General features: G+C 37.8%; 2 protein-coding genes and 1 pseudogene across 2 annotated transcripts in view; 1 reads left to right on the top strand and 2 right to left on the bottom strand.

Moving 5' to 3' along the window:
• LOC121755480 (40S ribosomal protein S9-2) overlaps positions 1-17,456 on the bottom strand; it is a 458,258-nt gene that overhangs the window by 24,947 nt on the left and 415,855 nt on the right. The window lies entirely within an intron of this gene.
• Positions 824-4,983, top strand: LOC121755469 (annotated as a pseudogene).
• Positions 13,433-16,449, bottom strand: LOC121755467. Its single transcript, XM_042150756.1, has 5 exons — positions 16,220-16,449; positions 15,049-16,136; positions 14,202-14,600; positions 13,924-14,132; positions 13,433-13,846 (listed from the first exon to the last, which is right to left on the bottom strand). The coding sequence occupies exons 1-5, from the start codon at positions 16,303-16,305 to the stop codon at positions 13,595-13,597; spliced, it is 2,034 nt and encodes a 677-aa protein (XP_042006690.1). The 5' UTR covers positions 16,306-16,449; the 3' UTR covers positions 13,433-13,594.

The raw sequence follows: 17,456 nt of genomic DNA, 5'->3' as shown, positions 1-17,456 counted from the left end.
AACCCGATGGCTGCGAAGGATAGCCCGAGGGGTTTGATGGATTGCTGCCATATCCCGATTCCTAAGAGTCGGGTGATTCGTCGTCTCCTCGGTGCATTTTTTAGAGAGTGGTTGTGTAGATAGTGAGTGGAGGGATTTTGTGAAAATGGTGAAAAATAGGTGGTGAGGAGTGGTATTTATAGAGAAAAAAAACAAAACAAAAAATTTTTTGAAATTGGCACCGCATGCGCCTCGGCGGATGTCGCCACTATGGTCGCCGCGCCTATAGGCGCGGCTATGCCCCCCCGCCGCGTCCTCGCCCCGCACCCGGCGATCGCACGTCCGCCCCCATCGCCACGCCCGCCACGTCCACCCCCGGGGCGGACAACCTTGCCACTATAGCCCGCCCGCCTATAGCCGCGTCCACTCTATAGTGGATACCCTAAGTGCTACCGACACTATGATATTGAAATCTTATGTTCCCATAAAATTGAATAAAAAATCAATTTTTTTATTTCGTAATTTAAGTTTGGATTTTATAAAAATTACTAAGTTCAGTTTGGGAACCCTACAAATTTTCTGAGTATTTGTATTTGTCGAAATCTTTATTTTAGATAATAAGCTGAATTTGTTATCGAGGCTTGACACAAGCCAAATTTTATCATTATATGTTGATTAATTTCAATTAAAATAACACATATTTTGCAAGTAACTAAGAATGTAGTAGTAATACATTTTGATGGATGGAATATAATGTACTAGTACTATACTATAAAATAATGCTACTATAGTTAAATATAAGTGACATTACTAAAATTACTTGAAATAAAAGTGAGTGCTATCAAGAAGCCAATTTGAGCGCAGCAGATTAAGCTTAGATCCGCCCCAGCCATTTCTCTGTATCTTCTTCTCCTTCACGACTCCTAATCGCGCGCTAAAATATTCAACTACGTTCAACCAAGGGAAGATTCAATCGGTAATCCCCAACTCCAGTTTCTTCGCTGTCAATTTTCCTAACATCTTTTTTTTCCTACCAATCAAATGCTAAACCCTTAGCATATAGTACATGGTATTTCTAGAAATCGGCATATGAAATGCGATATTGTGGTTTTCCTTAAGCGCAAATGTAAATTTAGATAGTATATTCTGTGATCAATCTGTATAATGACCGGATAAGCTAATTTTTCATATAATTGCTTGTTATTACTGTTTGCAAAGGGTTTTTTCTTTTTTTGTTCTAGACCATAGATAACATTCCTCGAGTGTATTAGACTTTTTTTTTATTCCGCCTTTGGGAGAATGAAACGCATGACGGAGATGCGTCTTTTATAGAGACGCATGAGAGACATGCGTCGTTAAATTTTTAATTTTTTTTCTTTATTTTTTTTGAAAGACGCATAAGCGTCATGCGTCACAGGCAAAGACGCATAAGCGTCATGCGTCTTTCATTTTCATGACGCTTATGCGTCTTTCAAAAAAAATAAAGAAAAAAAATAAAAATTTAACGACGCATGTCCCTCATGCGTCTCTGTAAAAGACGCATCTCCGTCATGCGTTTCATTAAAAGGAGACGCATGAGGGAGCACAGTGAAAAAACCTGTTTGCACAGTGAAAATCTGAAGATTAGGGAGCACGCAGCGTCTGGTTAGAACCCTAGAGTTGCTAAATTAGCATAAATTGAAGAGTTTTTTTTTTGTTACAAGGTGTGTGCGGACTTTATTTGAGTTAGTTTTGGAGCTGGATTTTCTCTCTTTTTAAAACATCGTTTCAGTGTTTGTAGTTGTAGATTGATATATTGTGGACGTTTTGTATCTTGCAGATGAGTTGTTTCATAGTTGAGACTTTGGATGTGTATCCTGATGGCTTGCATGAGCAACACTGAACTTTCGTATAAGAGAAAATGCATTGGTGGTTTGGAAACAAGTCGCAGATTCAAAATGAGAAACATTTGCTGGCTTCTCGCCGAGGAAGGAAGTTTGGTCGGATTTCTACAAAAATGTTGTTACTTGCCGTCCTCTTCTTGATATATTTCACATACTTTGGGATAAAGATGCATTTATATGGTGAGTTATATTGCCACGTACTACATTGATGGAACTTTGTTGTGTTGTGATGTATGCTTTGTGCTTTTAAAACTGAATGCTGTCACTTGCCATCCTCTTCTTAAATGATCTCTTACAGATTTTTGACTACATCCTCAGGATCTTTGATGAAATTTTGAGATGGTTCTATTCTTGTTGTAATATTTTTCCCTGATGGTCTTGATAAAAAAGTGACATCTCACTGTCAAATGTCAATCTTGAAAACTGATAATTTGGTGTGTACAGATTGCTTAAAAAGTGATGATAAAATTTTTTATTCTTATATTGAGTGTCTTTTTTATTTACACACAATCTCATACTTGTTTGACTTTCTCATGACCGGAACTGATACTGCTATTGGTATATTCATTTAAAGAGACAGTTTTTTTGGAAGAAGCCGAGGAAGAAACCAAGGCAAATGGCGTTCCAGAGCAACGGAAGAATGTATCAAATTATGTAAAAGAGCAACCAAAAAAACCGCATAGGCAGCGTAAGTATATAGCGATTGCTTTCTTAGCAGTTACTTATGGATATATTGAGGTGTAACTAAGTTCAGCTTATGTTCATTAAAGAATATATTTACCGAGTTAGATATTTCGGGTGAAGTAGTCCTGGTAGCTCATTTCAGAACAGATCATACGAGGAAGTTTTTTCTTGTGAGGTGTCTATATAGTTCCTGAATAAGAATATTGATTTTTGAGCCAGTGTTTCTCGAACGTTAATTATAGTAAATAAGGTCATTAAATCAGGAAGTACTATGCCGATTTGTTTAACCTCATTTAAATTTTCAGGCTACTTTCCTTGTGAGGTACCTTTTCTTGATTCCGTTACTTACCTCCAAGAGCCTGAGGATAATGTGAAGCTCGCTCGTTTTTCCTTGAGGTATCTTGAAAGAGAGCAGGGGATCCTTCCTAGCGAAGCACGATTTGGAGGACATCAGACTTTTATGGATAGAGAGAAATCCTTCCATGCAACTAATCAAACTATTCGTTGTGGCTTTGTGAGAGGACCTGATGGATTTCCAAGCACTGGGTTTGATTTGGATGAGGAGGATAAAAAGTTTATGAATGCTTGTAAAATTGTTGTATCCTCCTGCATCTTTGGGAGCTTTGACTTTTTGAGAAGACCAACTAGCAAATTGGTAAGGACTAATACCTTTCTGAAAATGTCTTGTTAGTTTGTTATATTTTGTTTTATGTGGAACTGTAATTAGTGTACAATGTAGTATTTTTTAGTTCATGCTGTTCCAAATCCTATGGAGCTGAGTGCATTCTCACAAATTGAAGGAAATTTTACAGTATATCAGTTGCCTATTTCTGAGGGGGAAAAGTTATATAATGGGGATAAGGGTGAGCTCACCATCACCGCAAAATGTTACTAGTTATTATTCCCTACATCATCTAAGATGGAGTTTGTCATTATGGAATTAAGGCATAAAACTCTATAGATCTCAGGAACCTTTTTTGCTGTAGGTTGCATATGCTGTTTCCTGCTTGGCACTGTGTAGGTTGGTTATACCTTTACATGACAATATGTTTGCTTAAACTATACATACTTTCTTGGACTGACATTGGCATACTAATTGCAGATCAGTGAGTACTCCAAGAAAAATGTTTGCTTTGTTATGTTTGTTGATACGCAAACTCTAGCTAAGCTCTCATCCGAAGGAAATATTCCTGACGAAAAAGGTCACATTGGGTTATGGAGGATAGTTGTTGTGAAGAACTTACCATATGAAGATATGCGGAAAACTGGAAAGGTGCCAAAATTTTGTCTCATCGCCTTTTCCCGTCTTCTAGGTGGTCCTCTAGCCAAAAATATCCATGATTCATTTTCATTTTCGATAATATCTTGTTGATTTGAATATGTAATTTGAAATCTTGATTGTGGCATTTTCAATGGTTAGGTATACTATTTGGGTTGATAGTAAGTTGCGCCTTAATGCTGATCCAATGCTGATCATCGAGTACTTTTTGTGGCGAGCGGGTTCAGAATATGCTATTTCAAATCATTATACTCGTCATTGCGTTTGGGAGGAGGTGCTCCAAAATAAACGGCTAAATAAGTACAATCACTCTGTTATTGACGAGCAGTTCCATTTTTATCAGTCTGATGGTCTAACCAAGTATGACTTGTCAGACCCAGATATTCATCTTCCAAGCTGTGAGTTTATTTAGCGAATTCGTTTTCTACCTATTAGTGCCTCTTTTTTTGCTTGTTTTTGCAACCTCACTATTTTTACTTTCATTCTTCTGTAGTTGTGCCTGAAGGATCATTCATTGTCAGGGCACATACTGCAATGTCAAATTTGTTTTCATGCCTTTGGTTCAATGAAGTTGATCGATTTACATCACGTGATCAGCTGAGCTTTGCATATACTTACTTGAAGTTGAGAAGGCTGAATCCTGACAAACCCTTTTATTTGAATATGTTCAAGGTCAGTTAAGGCAATCGATAGATAGATAGATAGAGTAGGTTACTTTCCCAAATTTTCTACTTATGTTTGGTGCATCAAATTTTCAGGATTGTGAACGCAGAGGAATCACAAAGCTGTTCCATCATAGAACAGAGACGTAGAGATATGGCCAACATTAGGTGGATGTAAAGTTAAAAAATCTCTTCACTTTTCAATCAACGGGTTGAATATGCAGTCTAAAAAGGTATTTCGTGATATGCAGCACACGAAAGGCGACCATTTTGCATATTTGGCCACGGAATTCTTCTTCAAGCTTTTGCTGTAGTGGTTGTGCAGTTACCCAAGTAGGGGAATGCCGTTTTGTTGTTGCCTCATGCTGGAATTTGATTCTTTGATCAGCTCTTGCTTCTAAACTTGCAACTCTGCTTCTAATCTTGCAACTCTGTAAAGAAAAGGGAACATCTTTTTCGTTCTTCAAGTGCAATGAAACCATCACCTAAATCACTAGATTTTGTTGTTGATGAGCATTTACTCCCTCCGTCCCACAATACGAGTCACATTTGGTGTGCGCACGGGTTTTAAGAAATGTAAAGAATAGTGGGTTGGAAAAGTTAGTGGAATATGAGATTCATTTATTTATATTGGCTTTATAATTAAATGTGAGTGAAGTGAGTTGGTTGAATGTGAGACTTCCTTACTATTTATGGTAAAAGTGAAATGTGACTCTTATTGTGGGACGAAGGGAATACTTTATATTGGGTCATGTGAGGGCATCCATTATACTCTCACCGTCCCATAAAAATATTTGCACATTTCTTTTTTGTCCGTCCCAAAAATATATGCATTCCATTTTTGGAAAGTTATACTCCCTCTGTCCCACTCTAAGGGACACATTTTTTTTGGGATGTCCTACTCTAAATGACACATTTCTAAACATAGAAATATCGCTCCCTCTACTTTTTCTATCCACTTCACTCCTAAAGCAACACTACATAAAATTTCGTGCCGAAGTAGAAATGCTCCACTTAGATGACGTAGGGAGTATTAATTTAATAATGTAGGTTCTACTATCCACTCATACTATTTTAACTACCATTCTCTTCATCTCCCTCAAACCGCTCGCCCCATCAACAATTATCATATTTTTTATTACTACCAACTTTTCTGCAGTGTGGTGTTATCCCACAATACACATTACAAAACATGTTATACGCTCTGTTCCTTGTTAATTGAGTCATTTTTTTCATTTTGGAAAGTTCTAAGATAATTTAGTCATTTCTACTTTTGGCAAAAACTAATACTCTCTTTCCTACTTTATTTTCTATTCGTCGCTCTAATTTAATTTTCTCTCCTATTTTGTTGTCCCTCCACTTAACATGATAAATATTTCTTCTCCATCTGTGTGTCAAAATGAAAGGGCTAATATAACAGAGGAAGTGCATTTTTATAATAGTAAGGGTCAAAAGAGGTTTGAAATATATGGTGATTTGACGAATTTGGTCCCAGACATTACATTTTGAATTATTGCATCTCACACATTTCAAAACGGGTCGGAATCAGTCGAAAATGAAAGGTGTCGTGTAATAGTAATAGTCAACGGGTGTTAACCCGATTTTGACCCATTTCAACATTTTGATTATATTTTAAAATTATTTCAAAAATAAAAATTAATGTTCAAAACAAAACAAAATAAACATAAGATTCATTTATCTATGAGTAAGGGGCCAAACGTGGATTCTAAACATATGTCGATTTTACGATTTTATTTTGATCCATTGAAGCATTTTGATTATATTTTTTAATTATTTCAAAAATAAAAATTACTCCACTCGTCTCCCAAAGTTTGTCCCCCATTTTACCATTTTAGTTCGTCCGACAAAGTTTCTCCCACTGGGAATCTTACCAAAAATAGACATTAAATACATTCTCAATCTCCTTAATGTGGGACCCTTATACCACTACACATCTTCATTTAATATAAAGTCAAACAATTTCTTATAACCCGCGCCAAAGGAACGGTGGGATTAATATTCAAAACAAAATAAAGTAAATATAAGATTCATTATCTATGAGAAAGGGCCAAAAATATCCTAAACATAAGACGATTTTACCATTTTGATCACAGTTTTGAACTATTACAGCCCACACATATAAACTCGGGCCAGACTCGGTCTAAAATGGGCGGAGCCGTAAAAAATAAGCAATCAACGACTTTTAATATGATTTTGACCTAATTAAACTTTTAAGTGAGATTAATAGCGCCCAAATTATATCCTTAAATTTTAGTAGCAACTGATCAATTTAAAATACATAACAAATAAATTAAAACACAAAATGCCAAATAAAATAAAGAATTCAACACACTTAGGGCATCCGCAGTGGTGCGGATGTCCCGATGGAATTCCCTGCGGAATTCCCACTACCACATCATAAGGACTTCCCACTGCTCTGCCACGTCATAAGGACTTCCCACTGCTCTGCCACGTCATACGAAATTCCCTTTGCATAGTGGCGGAATTCCCCTGCGGAATTCCCGACGGAATTCCCATATAAAAAAAAATTCACAAATTCACAAATTAACCAATTTCCGGAAGTAAAGAATTTACGGAATTAAAATTTCGACGTGAATACGGAGAAAACGAACACACGTTATTTTTAAAAAAATATACTTCATTAAAAAAATACATAATTAATTTAAAAAAAAGTACATTATTTTTAAAATAAAAACCGGCTCCTCACTCCTCGGATTCCTCGCCGCCGGTTCCCTCGCCGTCCCCGCCGCCGCCCCTCTCGCTGTCACTGCCGCCGCCACCCTCACCGTCGCTATCCGTCATCGCGTCGAACCCCAAGTCGCGGCGCATACTGTTGAGGAGGGGTCTAAGCTTCCGCTTGTAGTGGGGGTCGGTCGCCGAGCGCCATTACTGCATCGCACGTAACAAGACGTCGTGTGCGGCGATGCGAGCATATGAGGGGTTCTCGGGATCCGGCTCATTCTGGGTGGGTGCTGCCGATTGGGCCTCGGCGGATGAGGATTCCCTGGGACTTCCTCTCGACAAACGCTCCCCGGCCCTTTGCCCAATCGGGCGACGGCGGCGGGCGTAGGATGTGGGAGTGGGGAACTCTGAATCGGCGGGGGGGAGTTCAGTGGAACCAACACTGTTGCTGTAATCTCCGGATGCGCTGATCCTCATTCGCTTCGGCCAGCCGAATTCCACACCAGCACTGAACTTGGGCGAATCCTGCACCGCGAGATACACATCTCAATATTTGAATTCCCCGAAGCCCTTTTCGGAGTCAGGGAACTGCTGGTGAGACAGTAGCTTCACATTCTCGGCGGACATGCCGCTGGTTGCCGAGCGGAGGTTGTTTGTGTAAATGCCGGCAAATCGGCTGAGCGGCTTCTTCAACCGATCCCACTGTTTCCGGCATTGCTCGGAGTTGTGGGGCTTCCCCGCCGCTGGTTTGAACTGGAGGTAGCTCTGGCTAATGCGCCACCACATCCGGTCGATGTGCTGGTTCGCCCCGACGTATGGATCCTCAACCACACTGATCCACGCCTTCGCTAGCGCGACGCACTCCTCCGAGCTCCAGATGGTCCGCTTGGTCATGCGATTTTGCTAAAGAGAAAACAGATCTAAAGGTCCATCCTATGTCCATGCAAGTTGACGAGCTAAAACTTAGATCTAACTATGAGGAATCAAAAACAGAGCGACGAAAATAATCTAAGCTAGATCTATTCCAGAAATCACCATATTCCAACAAACATGCATCGCATACTCCATCCAAAACATCAGATCTAAACATAAATCATAGAATCACGCAGAACTTACTTCAAAATCAGAACAGATCTAAACTAGCAAAGAGAACGAAAACAGAAACCATCAAATTCAAGACAACTTGCACTGAAAACTCCATTTCATGAACGATCTCCGGTAAACAATCAACAGAATTTCAGAATTTCAGATTCAGACGATCGATTCAACAACAAAAGTATTGAAGTAGCAGCTAAGAGAAAACAGAAAGAACAACTGAATTGCGGAAAATCAAAGAACTAAAATTGAATAACAACTGTTTTGACCCCTCGGGGCTTAAAGAAAAACAAACTATGAAAGCTTCTTTGGCAGATCTGAGTCTCTTCCTCCTTGATGAGGAAGAAGAGAGAAATGTTGAAGTAGAAACCGGCTCTGATGACTCCTAGCTCCCGTTCTCCATGCTTAACTAAAGACTGTGCAATGACTGAGATATTATTGGACTTTTTTTAAAAGGAAAGAGTGTCCCCTTCTATGTGCCTTCTCTCAACTATTTATAGGATGGCTTTGGCTCAAATCCCTAGGTTAAGCTCATCCTGTCTTGACATTAATGCTCCTTAGGTGGCTTCTTCTTTTCTCTCTTATGACTCATCATCTCGCGTGTTGAACTTCACTTGATCAACTCGCTAGTTGAGCAAGTTCTCTTGCTTGTTCGGAACTGATTAGCTCGCCCTCGGATTTGGTCATTTCTTGCTTTATTTCCAAGTTGATCAAGTCGTCCATGCACTCTGCCTTTTATGCACTTTCCAGCCCCTGCATACTTAATTTCACCACTCTTCCGCACATTATCAACCTTGTTAGTGTAATAAACCCCTATAAAACCGTGCTTGTAATGAGCCCTATCACATACCCACCGTCGTCGCCATACGAACAGTCGCTGTTCACGGTCATGGGCAACAATCCGCACGCACTGCTGCCTCACTACGAACAGCCACCAGTCCTACGACTCTATATGGTCAGCAACCACAACCCCCGTCACGGTGCCATACGATCAACCAGAGTGGCAGTCCCCTTTTCGGCCAACACAGCCGGTCCAACCACGACATGCAACCTGCTGGGATCCACCCGGACAGCAGCAGTCGAAGCTGGACCCAGCTCCACCCTCCGAGGCGCCGAGTTACGGACTCCCTACTTGGGACTATTGCATGCAACAAGAACACACGCATATGATCAACAACAACAGTGGCAAGATTGTTGCAATCAAACTCAAACGGAGATACCTGCAGCTTACACCCCTTCGTGGAGACCAGAATCTACTCCATCCATATTTGCTCATGTGCAGTCTATGGTTGTTACTAAATTTGAAAGTGAAGAAGTAATTTACGGTTCTATGTATGGAAGTGAGCATATAATAAGGGACCAAGAATGAGCAACGTCTGATTCATTTATTTTTGATGCTCGGATTGAATATTGATGTGATGATGCCAGAGATTTTAACTGTGTTTCTGATCATGGTGTGGTGGAAGAAGAACATTGTGTTACTCTAGATAGAGGGCTTTCCACATACTCTATATTAGAGACGAAAGCAAATAAAGTCATAGATTGTGAGGCTGCTTATTTAAATATAGGGAACCGAGCAAATCAGACCATGGGCTTGTCTAGCAATATTAGTAGGGAGGAGGATGACTCTAGTGAAGAGAGAAGGGAGATTCAGTGCATTGTAGAGGAACACAAGGCTATAGATGAGCATGAGGTTGCATTTGAGGAAACAAATCTAGGTCTCAAGGTAGAAAGGGATGTGCGGAGGAGGTTATTTGATGATGAGCGGCGATTAAAATCAAAACAATTGGGTAAGAGAGAAGGTGCTTACACCGGCTTGAAGATAATTGCCTGTCTATGGGGATTTACATGTTGCTGATGCTACAAGTTTGGATCATCAATCGTCATCGTTCGACGATGATTCACGGTGGACAGGCTTCCCATTTGAGCATTCTAGGACGTGTGGATAGGCTTCCCGTTTTAATGTTGACTTTTGGCAACTACAGTGGTTATCCTTTGATGATTTTTGATGGAGGTGATGAAAGGAGAAATGCACTTGTTTTGTGCCCATTTGATCCCGGAGGGGATGCCTCGCCAAAGCTTCTACTTTCAACTCTCTCTGTTGCTTCGTGATTCCCACCTTGAGGACAATGCGGATTTTAACCGTGGGGAGTTGATACGGATATAACTATAGAAGATCTCATATCTCTATTATTTCATATATTATTGATTTAGCATATCTTTCACATATATCTCTTACGATCTTTATTATCTTGTTCACCAAGTTAGTTTATTCGTAGGAGTATTATAAATAGGATCTATTATTATTCTCTTCAACCAAGCAATGAAATCATAATTATTTGTCTTTTATCTTTATTTAGTTTTCCGTTTAGAATTTTCGATTATCGACAGAGTACGGTTTCTCTGCGACTTTCTATATCTTTTTCACTTTATAAGGATTTTTCCCATGATTCGATACTTTCAATATTTGGAAAGTTCAAATAACAAGTAAAACTAGGTATATATTCATGAAGGAAAACAATCCTTCCCACAAAGATTTGGACACCATTAGTTCATAAAAACTAAAAAGAAACAGGTATACTTTGGCAATTAATAGAAGATTTATTGGAAGAAGCGCATCCCACGTTTTTTATTTGGTGAAAGATTTTGAGGGATTTGGAGACTAAATAAAACGCTATTATTTTAAAGAGAGGAAACAATGCCATTTTCCACCATAGCAGGCCTGCTATATTTGAATTACAGGAAGGAATCCCCTCCCGGCTGAATGTTATCACGTTATCAATAACAATTCTTTATTTATTTAAATTATTATTAGCATATAATATGCACCACCACAATCAAACCTTTACCCCACAAAAAATCTGCACATTGTTCCCCACACACCAACACACGCACAAAATAAAATACAAATACTTTACGGGTGCGTTCGGTACCATGAAATTGAGGGCTTGGAATTGGAGCCTCCAATTCCAAATCTGTTGTTCGCGGTATCACAATAATAATTGGATTTGGAATTGAATTGCAATTCCAAATTTTTCAATTCCACAATTTGAATTTCATATCAAAAGTAGAAAATTGTAATTCCAAAATCTAAATAGTTATAAAATTTCACTATATATCCACAAAACACACTTCACACACTACACGCATTTCACACACAACACAGACTTCACACAGTACGCACATTTCACACACTACACACACTACACACACATCACACTCTGCACACATTTCACGCACTACACACATTTCATACATTTCACGCACTACACACACTACACACATTTCACACACTACACACACTTCACACATTACACACACTGCACACACATCACACATTACGCACACTACACACACTGCACACCTTTCACACACTACACACACTTCACACACTACACACACTACACACATTTCACACACTACACACATTTCACACACTACACACACTACACATATTTCACACACATCACACATTTCACACACTTCACATACTTCACACATATCACACATTTCACACACTTCACACACTTCACACACTACACACATTTCACAAACTACATGCACTTCACACACTACACACATTTCACACACTAAACACATTTCACACACTATACATATTACACATATTTCACACACTACACAGAATTCACACACTACAAAAACTACTCACATTTCACACATTTCAAGCATCCTATTTTTAATTTTTTTTCACCTTTTAGATATTTTTTTTCGATTCAACCCGAACCAAATCGAAAAACTAAAAGTTTTTAAAAGTTTAAATTGAATCAAACCAAAAAACTAAACAAAATTTGAAATTTTAGTTTGTGTGATGTGTGTGTAGTGTGTGTATTTCGTATAAAATTTGTAAGTGTGTGTAATGTGTGTACAATGTGTATATTGTTTATTTTGTGTGTAATGTATGTATTTTGTGTGTAATGTATGTATTTTGTGTGTATAATGTGTGTATAGTATGTGTAGTGTGTGAAGTGCATATAGTGTGTGAAATGTGTGCAGTGTGTGAAATGTGTGCAGTGTGTGAAATGTGTGCAGTGTGTGTAGTGTGTGAAATATGTGAAATGTGTATATTTACCAAACATGTCAATTCAATTTCATGTGAATTCTTCATTTTACCAAACATATGATTTGGAATTGAATTATAATTCAATTCCTTCAAATTCAATTCCATAGAATTCCAATTCCTATTCAATTCTAATTCCGTGTACCGAACGGGTGCATGTAGTGTGTGAAGTGTGTGAAATGTGTGCAGTATGTGTAGTGTGTGAAATGTGTGCAGTGTGTGAAATGTGTGAAGTGTGTGTAGTGTGTGAAATGTGTGAAGTGTGTGAATATGTGAAATGTGTATATTTACCAAACATGTCAATTCAATTTCATGTCAATTCTTCATTTTACCAAACATAGGATTTGAAATTGAATTCAATTCCAATTCAATTCCATAGAATTCCAATTCAAATTCAAATTCAAATTCAATTCAATTCTAATTCCAATTCCGTGTACCAAACGGCCTACATGTAATAGATGCACTGCAGTAAAGTTGGCAGCACTGTAGTAAAGTTGGCATAAAGCCAAAAATTACATAAATAAAAAAACCGAAAAAGTATAAAATGTGTCTTGTTTTTGCAATTAGATGGTTGTTTGATTTTCTTGTATAGTATAGTTCTTTATTTTTATCTTCTCTTAACGTACCTCCTCAAGTTACGATAAAATTGAGTCAAAGAGAAAACACACTCCATCCGTTTCATAGTAATTGATGTATTTCTTTTTGGCACAAAGATTAAGAAAAAAATTGTGTTGAGTGAGTTAGGTAAATGAAGAATAAAGTATAAAAGGAAAAAGATAGAGAGATGAAATATGTTGACTTTTACTAAAATAGGAAATGACTCTATTACTATGGAACGTACCGAAATGAAAAAATAACTCCACTATTATGAAACGGAGGAGTACGTATTAGAAATAATCACACTTATATAAATTTTAGTTTTTTACTACAAAGAAATTATAGAACCGAATTACCGAACTAAGATTTCTCCACCCTAAATTTTCAATAGTTTAACTATAATTCGCACAATAGTCATTTGCCTTGAAATTCGTGTTAAAACCATATTTATATATAGATCCAATCAAATCAATTACGATGAATGTTATTATATTCGACCTCGCATATCATACAAATTTAAATACTATAGTATATGTTGTGTATACGATTATACACTACTACTAAATAACCTAAGTACTTCTCATGGCCTTGATATACAAGTCGGAAGCTACCATAAATAAAAGAGAAGAAAATTCTAACAAGGGAAAAGCAAAAAACATGCATCCCTCCGAAGCCTCTTCCCCACAAAATTAATGTTGTTCAATTTCTTTTGACACCAAAGCAAGTGATCTCCTCTCAATCTTGACAGATTCAAAACCCTTGAAACCAATCTCAAATCCACTTGAACTGCCATCATCTCTCTCTCCAACCCTCTCTCTTGATGCTTCCTCAACTTCCTCACAATGCACTTTTCACCCCTCATTTGCTCCTTCATCCTCCTCCCCTTCTGCGAATTCGAACACCACCTAAATATATCGAACAAATCACTACTAACAAAGACTTCGTATAGAGAAAATAACAAACCTTGTCGAGACTCGAGACAACTTCCAATAGAAGCCCATGTTGTCGGGCATCATCAACCTTGGCAATTAGGCCACCACAATTAGTCACATTCTTGTCACCAAAAACAAATTCTTGAAAGATCACCATTGTCTCACTTATGATCCCCACCAATGTTTCTAGTGTGATCGCGTCGTCCCTCTCCTCTCTCTCCTTCGTCTTCGCACAATCATCTATGATATATATCACACATCCAATAAGTAACGAACGTTAAATCGACAAAAATATTTGATTTATCTTACCCTTGATGGTTGGGACTTGGAGGAGGCTACGGATCATGCACCGGCTCCTTACATAGTTGTCGATCCTATGCCCCTCAAACTGCTCGTCCTCCATGAACCGCTGTGTGAGGACTTGAAACTGCTGGAGCTCCTCGGCAGTGCGGTTGTAGGAACGCATCCCTTCATCATCGTGCTCGAGCAGCTCACGGGCTTTTGCATCGAGCCACCAAAGCATCTCCCACGACAGGCACATCTGGCCGACATACACCACCTCCAAATCGCGGTGCAATTCGCTTATAGTTTTGTGCATTGGATCAGCATAGACCCTCCTCACTTTCCCAGCCAAGAATCTTGGCAAAACAGAGTTAGCCCTTTCCTTGCCTGCTGTGAATGCCTCAGTTTCCTTCAGCTGCAAGAAACCTGCATCATTTCAACACATCTTTTACCTCATTAATCATTAAAATATGGAATAAAGATCAAGTTTTTAGGTCAAGAATGCACTCGTGAATAGTAACCGTACTTTCCAAAAGGAATTTTATTTAACAAAGATCAAACTTTTAGGTCAATAATGCACTAATTGAAAAGCAAACCATACTTCCCAAAAAGAATTTTATTAATAGAAGCCATTCCCATATTCAAAATGTGTTCTTTTTTAGGCCTATAGACAATTGGGGGTGGCTTTTAAAGGAAGGGATATACTATTCAATAAAGCTCAATAATGCAAATCCTTTCAGACAGCAATATAAAAAGGTATCCAACATGAAACATTAAACACATAAAGTAATATCAGATCCTACATATTTTGATCATGTTTCGCAACCAAACATTAATCATATAAAAAAAATTAAAATTGATAATAATAACTTACTAATTGCTTGTGATGTCTGGTAATTCAAGATGTCCAGTTTTCTCATTTTTTCTGTATAGCTCTTGTAGAATCTCTGGATTCCATCCATCACATCCTTGTACCCAATCTTGTGATCGATTTCAAGAGGCCTCAAATCTTCAATCATCTTGGGAGTTTCCGAGTCCTCGGATATCGTTGGAAGGCCTCTGATTCTGCAGCTCTTGAGCTCCATCTTCATCTGCTGCACCAAATTCTGGTGTTGGGACAAAACATCTACTCCATCATCTTCATCTTCATCTTCATCATCTGAATCCCAACACTTCGGTTGTGAACTATTATTTGCATCAACACATGATGGTGATGAAGATGAATCACTCTCTCTCTCCAAATCCAAATCCAAATCATCACTCAGCTTCACCAATTGAGGCTCCATCTCTATGAACTCCTCATCATCAAAAGTGGCCTTATTTTCATGATTATCATCATCTAATAGAGATGATTTTGAATCATCAGCCTCATCAAGAAAACTACCCATCCAGTTCAAGGAATCATTTTTTTCCATTTCCTGATGAGCATCCGATTCTTGATCAAGGCTTGAAGAATGGCTGCCGGGAATCAATTCGATTTCATAGCAAAATTCTTCATCCACCATCTTCCCTTCCGCTCGAAAATCCTCCTCCTCTTCTTTTTCGCCACAAACACCTTCCAAAGAAACAATCTTTTCCATTTCTGATGAACTCTCTTGATTAACAGAGAAGGAAGGATTCAACAATTTGAAGTAAAAGGGCGAGGAGAAGTTTGATTCTTGTTCAAAATCCTCTGTTTTCTCTGATACTTGATCAAATTCCTCCATCTTTTCTTCAAACCCCATGATTTCAGAGGCAATGATCTGATCACTCCCCACAATAAAGTTACCTGATCCGACAAAGAATTCTTGGACCACAAACCCCACTGCCTTGGGCTCTTCCAAGAATCCACTCACATTATTAGCAGACAAAATTTGGCATTTACTATTTTTAGCTACCAAACAGCTCCCAAATGAAACAGAGCTCTCATCCATTGAATCGACACTTGAACCCTTCTCTTCTTCAGCAAGACTCGATTTTGACCTGCAAAATGGATAGAAATTACCCCTAAAATGATGATAACTAAAAAAGATTGGATTTTTATCTAGACTGAGAAGAATTTTTACATGTAAACGTGTCTGTGAATGAGGCCAAGAATCTTGAGCATCACACTAGAAAGAGAAGCCAAGAAAATACTACCAAAACTATACATAGTTTGTCCGCAAAACCTCAAACGGCAGCAATCAACGGAGCGCAATCAACGAAGAAATTAGTGTTTTTCATTTCGAAGTAAAGAGGAAGTTTGAAGTCTATCTATCTCTCTATTTGAATGAATAAATTGGGGAATTTTACTGAAGTGGAGTTGGACGAGTGTCAACTAATAGAGGTAAAGAATTTTGTAAGATATTTATTCAAATAGGAGTAATTTTTTATTTTTTTAATGGGAAGGGAATTAGGAATATTACGTCTTGCATCATGCTTGATATTTGGCTCTTTATTTGTATCAGAAGTCTTCTGTCGGTTTGAGTTTTGGAAGAATTAAGAGTTGACACGTTTCTACCGAGGGAGGGATGCTCAGCTTTTTGCATTTGGAAGTTTTGTGGTATTTCAATTGAAGACTTGGTCGAATAAATGCATTCATTGTTGGTCATTGCATTTTATGGAGTTCAAATAAATGTTTGATGACCAAATTATCCTTTCATTTTTTTAATTTGTTTTTTCTTTTTCGAATTAGAACTCCTGATAATTTATTAATTGAAATTCAAAAGAGAAACATTTTGTTTACGGAATGAAATATAGCTTGTGATCAACGGATACATGGTGAATTTTTGGAGGTGTTTGTTAATTTTAAGGCAAAACTTTTGTTAATTGATAGGGTAATGAGTCAAACATTATTAATCAAGGAAGAAGAAGACCTAGCAACTAAAAGAATCTTAAACGGATGCAGGAATTTATTATCTTCCAGGTCGATGGTGCGATTTTTATTTAATGGTAACCCTATATTTAATGAGGCTTGTTTTTGATAAATTTATAAATTTGATCATTTTAATCGTAAATTGTGATTTATGATGTAATGTTCATGGAATTAAAATAAAACGAAAAAATATATATGTACTTGTGTGGAAAAGACTTGTGCTACCAGCATCAATATTGGTTTAAATAAATTAGTAAATCAGGCTTTTATTTTAATAAATTTGATAATTTTAATCATTATCACTACATAAATGTATAAATATATTATATAGTGATAAGATAGAATATATCGTTATTTTTCTCACACTTGTTTCTGAATTCTCTATGACATCTATAAAAACCAGAATTTATCCCTATTGTCAAATTAGAAAATATTATATTCTCTGTTCC

Source organism: Salvia splendens, chromosome 11 (genome assembly GCF_004379255.2).
Source record: "Salvia splendens isolate huo1 chromosome 11, SspV2, whole genome shotgun sequence".
Lineage (NCBI taxonomy): Eukaryota > Viridiplantae > Streptophyta > Magnoliopsida > Lamiales > Lamiaceae > Salvia > Salvia splendens.
The sequence above is the reverse complement of the archived record's forward strand: the minus strand, read 5'-3'. Positions and strand labels throughout refer to the sequence as shown.